The sequence below is a fragment of the Dromaius novaehollandiae genome, chromosome 9, assembly GCF_036370855.1.
Source record: "Dromaius novaehollandiae isolate bDroNov1 chromosome 9, bDroNov1.hap1, whole genome shotgun sequence".
NCBI lineage: Eukaryota > Metazoa > Chordata > Aves > Casuariiformes > Dromaiidae > Dromaius > Dromaius novaehollandiae.
This window is the reverse complement of record NC_088106.1, coordinates 22,182,598-22,191,273: the sequence shown is the minus strand read 5'-3', so window position 1 is coordinate 22,191,273 and position 8,676 is coordinate 22,182,598. Positions and strand designations below refer to the sequence as shown.

Sequence of the window (8,676 nt, the reverse complement as noted above, 5' to 3'; positions counted from 1 at the left end):
TACAAATTGTCACTTCTATTTTAATACTGGGGAAGCATTGTAATGATAGTGGGGTATGTAGGCAGATCAGATAAGTATTGACTTTGCGGTTGACAGAGATGTTTTAAAATCCCGGTACAGTATTGGCCCCAGCAATGCCTGTTCATTCCTGCTTTCCCACTTTACAGTGTGTCTTTGGATGAAATGCTATCTCTCTGCCATCACGGCAGAGCTCCCGTCGCCCTCAGCGGGGCTGTGATTTTCCTCCTGAAATTAGCCTGTTGAAAACTCCCATGCACTTTGTCATGTAGGTGGGTAAAATAAGAATGAAATCTCTTTGAAGACTATTTCTGTCACACAAAGAAAATAAGCATAAAGGAACTATGGGCCAAAGTCATTTCTCATCCGGCTCCACCAAAGTCGCTCTGTGTAGAAGGAATTGAGCAATATAATGCAATCCTTAATGGGAATTGCACACTCGTGGAGGTTTTGCATGCCCAAGAAATGGGAAAAAGCAGCAAAAGCTTCTTAGACCGTTATGACTGCACCTGATACAGTCTACAGCCATTAAAGAGCAAACCCAGAAGTGAACGAGTGTGTAAGTAAGTCCTGCAAGTAAACAGCATAAATGCATCGACAGGCCAGCATGGGCCGCCGCTGAACTGGTTCTGCTAACGAGCGAGCCGAACTCGTTAATCACGGGCGCTGACGAGCATGTGCACGCACCAGCAATCGGAAAATAGTGACGCCTGAGACGTGGGGTCACCTGCCGTGGTGGCTGGGCCAACCCCCCGCGGCGGGAGCTTGGATTCTGAGCAGCCGAGAAAGTGCTTCGCGCCAGGAGCGCTGCCGAAGCATCCCGGCGATGCCGGGGGGCAGCCTGGCCCCGGGAGCACGGCTGCGGTTTTCCAGGGCTCTGGAAGAGAGCCTCGATGCAATCCTGGATGATTTGGGGTATTTAAGGGAAAAAAAGGAATAAATTTGCCCACATTGAGCCTACGCTGAGCTAATGATGATTTGGCAATCAGCGCGAAATCTGTGTCTAGGGTGAGAAACTACTCGGAGACGTGTCCTTTTGGGTACGAGTACACGCGGGTGCGTACGCACACAACACATACATGTGCGCGTTCGGGGGGAAGCGCGAGTGCCGGGGCGCGGGGGAAGGCCCGCGTCGCCCTTCGGCGCGGGGGCAGCGCTCCGAGCGGCCGTGCCGCCCGCGTTGCCGTGCGCGGCGCCCACGTCCGGGTGCCTCGGGGAAGCGCCGGAGCCCGCGACGGGAGCCGCGGGGTTTCGCCCCGGGCGGGGGGCGCGTCGCCTCCTCCCGGGCGGCTCTGTCGCGGTTCGCCGGCTCCTCGCCCGGGACACCCGCAAGCTCGGGCCGCGCCGCCGGCGGCAGGGGGCGCTGGCGGGCGGCGCTGGCGGGCGGCGCGGGGGCGCGCACCTGCCGCGGGCGCGGGCGCGGGCGCGGGCGGGGCGGCGCGGGGGCGCGCACCTGCCGCGGGAGCGGGCGGGGCGGCACCTGCCGCGGCCCCGCGGCCGCCGCCGCTGCGGCGCTTCGCTGCGCGGGTCGGCGCGGCGGCAGCATGTCGCGCCTGCTGCGCAGCCTGCGCGGGTCGCAGGCCGTGGCGCGCTTCCAGCGCTGCTGCGGGCTCTTCCCCGCCGGCGAGGAGGGGCCCGGCGACGCCGCGGAGGCCGGGCGGCCGCACGGCGCCGGGGCCGCGGGCAGCACCGCGCAGGTGAGTGTCCCCGCGGGCGGCCGCGGCCCCCCGTGCCGGTTGCGGGCGCCGCTCGCTTGCCCTGGTTTCTTTGCATCGCGGGCTGCAGCGCGGCTGCTGCTGTGAGCGCGGCGCGGCGCTGCGCCCCCCTCCCGCGGCTGCGCGCGGAGGCTGCGGGGCCCCGGCGGGGCGGGGGCGGGGGCGGGGGCGGGGGCGGGGGCGGCCCGGCAGGCTGCGCGGAGCCGGGAAGGGCGTGATGCGAGCTGCGCCCGCGGGTCGGGCGTGCTGCTCCCCCTTGCTGCAGCACCCGGGGCTCGTTAGCAGACGGCTTTGTAGCGCCTTCCCGGCCTGCCCTGCCTGGACGGTGCTGCTCCTCCCGTTTTGTGCGGCCTTTCCCCCCCCCCCCTTGGACGTGTGCTTAGATTTGCATTTCAGGCATCTAAAATTCTCCAACAGCGTCTGCCTCAGTTAGGAGGTAAAGAAAATTGGGGTACTCCCTCAGTCTGTTCGCTTCTGAATGACAGTTAACCCTCTTTAAAATAGGGTTTGCACACACTCATTGTAAGATGTCACTACTTGCTTTTGAGCAGTGGCACAGGTAACGTGGTCGTGTCGATAATGAAGTCCTATCAAAGCGAATGCTCTGTGAGCGGAGCCGTTTGCGTGAGCTGGAGCAGCTGCCGTGGGCCTGGTCCGTGCCGGGAGCAGGGCCTGCCCGGGGCCGGGACTCAGCGAGCCGTGGGGATGGGGCAGAGGGTTTGTTTCCGTGTAATGAGGGTACTCGCTTCTGAAGTGCATGGAAGTGGGGTTCAAATCCAAAGAAAACAGACAGGAGCGGTGGCTTGAGCGATGCCCCAGTGATGCGCTGGAATTACAGACGGGCTCTCTGTAGCCCTGTGAAAATCCACGTTGCAAAGAGGGTCTTTTTCAACCTGCCGTTCGTGGCCTTTCCGGAATAGAAGTCGGGAAATGTGGGTTACCGTCGTGGTGCGGGAAGGGACCTGACTTTGCCTCTTCCACCTGCCAGGCGAGCACGCTTGCTGCTCGGCTGCTGAGGGAACCGGCACGGCCCGGACGCATCCGCAGAGGTGGGTTTGGGAGCCCGGTACGCCTGGCAAAGTCCTCAGCAAAATCCCGTAACCTTTCGGCGGTGGGCGTTCGCGGCAGCGTGCTGGGACGCTGCCCTCAGGCCCCGCGGCGCTCGGGCCCCTTCCTGGCGCTCCCGCCGCCCTCTGCGGTTTGCGGGGTTTCAAAGCGGCGCTTTCAGGGCGGAGGTGTTAGGAGGTAGCAGTTTTCTCATTGCTGTGCCTTCGCTGTTGTGACACAGCAGTCCCGGAGGTGTTCAGGTTCCGCTTGCGAGTCCGTGGGCCGTCAGCGGGTTGGACGCGTGGAAACGGAGCGCGTAACCGCGTGCCTGGCCGCTGTGCTCCGCGTCGCTGTCGTCCCGCCCGGCTGCCCCACGAGGAGCTGCGCGGTGGCCAGGCCGGGCTGATGCCCCTCCGTGGGGCAGCGAGGGCGGCGGGTGTTTCCCGAGTATTGAGCTAGTTGCTTAGTCCGTGTTCTTGATGTTCCCTTGCTCACCAGATCGGTTAGAAACACTTATTTTCCCCCACTTCAACGAAAGCTCAGATTTCTGGAGATAATGTGAAACAGTGCGAGTGCAACGTGCTAGCTGGATTTATGCCCTGGCTGAGACTTAATATCAGACCCGTGGGTTTTCATGGAAGGAACTGTCAAGTTTTATTATTGTGGAAGACAAGACGTTAACTTTTTATGATTAGCTGTCTGAATTATCCCGTCTCTAGCTGATACTTCTCGGTGTTCTGCACTCCGTTGTAATATTGGCTGGATTCACGGGGGATTTGTTTTTGAAACTGATTGGAAGGTGTCTTTTCCTGATGGTCTTCTTGATGTCCTGAAATAGCACACTTAAAAATACTGCCTAATTTCCTGAAGATTTGTCCAGTGTTTTAGTGAGTGCCCAAATAAATATTCATATTTAAAGAGTAGAGCTCTGCTTATCTGTAACATCCTGATGGAGTTTTGCTCATTAAATTGATATTCTGAATTAAAGGGAACAGAGGAAAAAAAATCTCTTATTTAAAGTCCTCTGCAGAGACTCGCCTGTTTTTTTTCTCCCTTCTTCCATTTCCTGGATGCTTTATCATCTCTTGAAATCTATTTTTTTGACTGTGAAAGAGTACAGTTCGTATTTGCTATGTAGTTATACCTTAACTGTTAGAGCGGCTCCAGACCAGTATAATGTTTACAAGCTGCCTGGCCCCATTTAATGATTGTATTCTTGCTCGCGTCTTAGAGGAGCAGGCTAATTACCAGGGTAGGAAGGTGACGGTACCAAAAATGGAAAAGGTAGATGAAACTATGCATCCATCTCAGGTGGATTGTAATCCTAGAAATTGAGTCAATTCTTGGCTCCACCTTGATGAAAGCTCTGCTTTTGCTGTAATGAGGCATGAGGTAATTTTGAAGTAGGCTTGCTCTAGAGCTCAAATCAAGGTCTTCCACTGTGTTGTGCTCCCTTGCAATAGATTTCACATCAGCCCGAGTCTTATTTTTCCTATTTTAATTATGATACTGCCGTACTAGATTTCACATTGTTTCCCATTACAGTACAGCAGAAGCTGACAGTGGCCAAGATGGGCTCAGCAGGAGATACAGCACCTTCCATGAAGAGCCCATGAGCACTGTCAGCAGCAAGGCATTTCTGGCTGAAGTGCCAACTCTTTCTCCTCGTATAGAATATAACTTCGTATTTTGGCAGTTCCTCTGCAGCAAGGAAGTTCCTCTGCAGCTGGAGAAACAAGGGATCCTGTTGCTTATCTAGGCGTGCTGTGCATGAGGCTGGTGCTCCTCAGCACTGCTCCGGGGCTTCCTCGGCTGCGTCCCCACTGCTGCTGTGGCTGCTTGGGGAGCCTGTCTGTCCTGCAGGGGTCCAGTTTTTGAGGTTCCCGTGGAAAATGATTAGTAAGTGCTTAGGTAATCTGCAAGAGAGAGAGGGATTGATCAGACAATTTGGTCCCTGAGTCCTATGAGTGAAAGTCCTTTTGAAGATGACAGTACCTACAGTCATAGCCAAGATTTGGTAGTGCATGACAGCAGAAAGTAGTTGGAAAACCATAAGAAAAGGTTTAAAAAAAAAAGTCCAGAAAATAGGTAGCAAACAAAGCCAGGCACGTGCAGGTTGCTACCTGCGTTTAGTAATCTTTTAGGTCTTGCTGTGGAAACACCTGATGCTAGTAAACATTTGTGAACTGGCGCTGCTGGATTGTGTTGTGTATCCTGTTTAATTATTCGGTGCCTGTTGCTCCGGAGATGGCTCACGGGGGGGACATGGGTGGTGGTGCGGGGGCGCGCTGAGCGCTGCTGTGGCAGCTGGCAGCGGTGGACAGGCCGACGGAGGCGGCTGCAGAAAGGCAGCAGTTGGCCCGAGTGGGGAACCGGTGATGAGGGGCTTCATGACTCGGTGCTTCCCAGTGCACGGCTCCAGTCATCTTTTTGGAGGCCGCTGGACCTTGCAGTGAGGAGCGGTCAGGGTCCTGGGATTAATGCCGGTGCTCGGAGGTAAGCCACTTACTGTTTTATAATTCTGCTCAGCGTCTTAGGCCATTAGTTCAGATATCAAACAGAAGAATAAAACCTCATCTGCTGTCATTTTTCTCCTCTGGATCTCTGGAGTACAGGCTAGGTTTATGGGCAAGGAGCCAGAGGAAATCTGTTCTCCTTGGGAAATCCTTTGGACAGGCCGTTCCTTTACTTTACCTCGTGTATGTGCTCTGCACGGGTTGCACAGGCAGTGAAAGATGACTGTTGATTGCTATGGGCTTGCAGGCAAGTAAATCTGAGATCTAGAAGGGACACGTAGTGTTGTCTAAATATGAGAAACTACATAGTTTATTTATTTATTTATTTAAAATGACTATTAAAGTTCCTGTATGATAGGGCTTCATATTATTTCAGTATAGTCAGCAGCTGGATCTTCTTTTTTGAAATAAACCACTAAGGGTTTAGAGGTATACAGTTGCTTTTAGGATTATGTGACTCATGTATTACTATTTTATCAGTATATTATTTACTATTTTACATATTTGTTGCTAGCTGTAACAGAAGAAAAAATGTGTATGTTTAATCCTTTCTCTTGAAGAAAACTGGCTGTTGTGGACTACTGCTAACATAGTCCCTTGAGTCTGCCGGTTGTGGCTCCCATGAAGATAACGTAATCATTCTGTAATAGCAGGCCATTTTGCTGTTATCCCTTTTGCAGCTAGAAATACTTGTAACAATAAACTGCTAGTGAGTTTAATTAATGTATTGCCTTCAGTGTTCCATATCGACGTCTCTCTGTGCAAATGGAGAACGTCCAGATAGTCTGTTTTACAGAAGACAGTGTCAGTTAGACACCTCGTTGATGCCGTGAGAGGGCAGAGACAAAGTGCTCGTCTGCGTGTGAAAGGGCTCGCTGGCATCGGCAGCGAGGACCCCGTGCCTTGGCAGAGGTGGGGCCCTTTTGCACAGAGCTGCTGCATGAAGCAGGGACAGGAGGAGGATGCCACGGTGGGTGGCAGCGCTGGAGTCCCAGAGTAGCCCCTTCAGCATGGCCATCTGCTCCTGATGGCGCTGGCTGGCCACGTTGGGTTACCTGCTGTCCTCCTTGTGAGATACCCCGTCTGAAACGGGACCAACAGCAGTGTGGCCTGGGCTAATTGCAGCTAATCACGAGGAAGGCAGTGGATTGAGCACGTCCTGTCTACGGGCTCGTCCCCGGCGCTGGCTCGCTGCTGCGACGTCTGCCAGGTGCCTCTCTCTGCTCAGAGCTGCAGTTTGAGCACCGTGCCCCTTGCCCGTCTGCAGTGGTCTCTGCCTTAGCGGGGGATATCTGCCTGGGACTTGTGTGTTTACAGTGATCGTTAATGCAACGATCCTGAAGCCTTCTTGGCCCCACCTCAGAAAACTGCTCTTTGGCTTGGACCCTAAAACTGTCTGCCAAGGAAACAATCATTTCTCTCTGTACTGCTGCCTGATTGTAAGATAGTGTAAAAAAGGGCCTGCTGCTCTGTGCCTCTACAAATAGATGTCTGCAGTGGAAACAGCCTTTGCACAGAGGCAAGCCAAGGGGATTCGTTATGCTGCTGGAGAGAAATAGGTTACTAATCCTTGGGCTCAAATTTCCAGGCTGTGGTCAGTGTCTAAAACCAAATCTTAAGTCGAGAGCAAGCCTTTTGCTCCAAAGAGAAACGTAACAGCAAAGTCCTGGTTCTCCATGGTCATCTGGCCCTTCCCTCATGCTTCCTTTGACTTAAGTCATCCGTCAGCTGAGACTCCCCAGACCCCGGCGTGCTGGGGAAAAGGGGAGCGAGCAGCTTTCCCCGCCTCCCCCTGACCCCTTCTCCTGCTCCTGCAGAGCAGTGTGGGCATCTCACAACCGTGCCGCTCCTGCTGATGCACTGACTAAGGCGTTTTGGCAAGAAGTCAAAAGTGTACGAGGTGGCGGTGCTGGCTGGGAGCTAGTGTGTGGGCAGGTTGGCCGTCTAATATTGCGTGATTTGAAAACTTGTTCTGTGACACATACTTCTATCCAAAAATGCTGCTCGTAACGCTCAGCCTTCAGAGCTATGAAGTACAGCTGGGTGTCAGAGCGATTTCTGATCTCCGTTTGGAAGTCAGACTTCCGTCCTTCTGTGCGGTCGGGAACTTGCTCTCTCCAGTTCTTGCAGCGTTTTTTCCCCTCTGTCCACAGACATTGCAGCTTCCTAATCCTTGCAGTGACTTCTTCCAGCACTTCCAGATGTAGGCTCCTTGGTGCATCCCACAAAATTTCAGTCTAATCCTGGAGAATTAGAACACAATTAAACAAACCCGTTCTCCTGCAAAATAGGGAGGGAGGAAGGAAGCTTTTTCTTCTGCCCTTCCCTCTTCTGCCTCTCTCTTGCCGTGTTCCTTCCTTATTGCACAAACCAGCCAGTTCCTGCAGGAATGTGGGAGGACGCCGAAGCGTGCCGGCAGCCCATGGCCCTGTCAGGGCACCGCAGGCCCTCGTAGCCAGCTCGCTTAACCTTTGGCAGGTTAAGCCGGGAAGATGAGCAGCCCTCCGAATGCTTGTCAGAAGATAGATGCGCACAGCCTAATTTACGCTAGTGTTGCAGGGCTTTCTTGGCAGCAAGCTGCTGTTGGCACTCATCAGCAATTAAAAACAGCAGCTGGAGAAGCGGGAGCTTGGGGAGCTGCTCGAGCAGTTGGGATATTCACGAGAAGGGTGATTTTCCATAAAAAGCATGTATGGAAATCGAGGCAAGGGTGTTATCCTTCGTGTCGGGGATGTGCGCGTAGGCGTTTGCCGTGAAGTCTGAAGGCTTATGGGTTTTTCTGTCTCTTCTTCTTCCCTTCCACTCCCCGCCCCCTTTTTTTTAATTAAGAAGACTTCCTTTTAGCAAGATGACTTAATCACATTTTTTCCTTCATTAGTTCTTCATATTAATTGCCTAAATGAGTGCTCTGTCAACTCTGGTCTTACTCTGTTCCGTTTTATACTTAAGTGACTTGACAGATTCTGTGGGGTCTGTTTGTGTCCTTTCGCTGAAAGGAGGGAGGCCTTATTACGTTCCTCCAAGGGCAGCGGACAGTAATTTAGCGTATAATTCAGTCTACCACCTGAGTACTAATCAGGGTGGAAAGGAAACTCATCTGCAATTAAGATTAAAAATGATAATCTTCAGGGATAAAATGAGGTCTCTTAAGTGCATCCTGGACCTGTCAGAGCTACTGTGTGCTGGGCACGTTGAGCAGTCCTGCACGCGTGCGTGTCCGTCTCTGCTGACCGTCTTTTCGTGTCTGAAGTGGCTGATTTTGCTTAGTTATGCTTGAGATTTTTTCACGAGCTGTGTAATATTCCTGTAGCTTGGGATTCAGCAAGGTATGTAATAGCTGTTACTAAAACTGGGATTAGACCTTACATTTAAGGCTAGGA

At 53.4% G+C, this 8,676-nt stretch overlaps 1 protein-coding gene across 1 annotated transcript in view; it reads left to right on the top strand.

The window, feature by feature from the left end:
- Positions 1 to 1,508: 1,508 nt before the first annotated feature.
- The window catches only part of SGPP2 (sphingosine-1-phosphate phosphatase 2), a 32,109-nt gene continuing 24,941 nt past the window's right edge, over positions 1,509 to 8,676 (top strand). Inside the window, exon 1 of the mRNA XM_064516927.1 lies at positions 1,509 to 1,715. Coding sequence (XP_064372997.1) covers positions 1,563 to 1,715 — 153 coding nt within the window. The 5' untranslated portion in view covers positions 1,509 to 1,562. The remainder of the gene's footprint in view (positions 1,716 to 8,676) is intronic.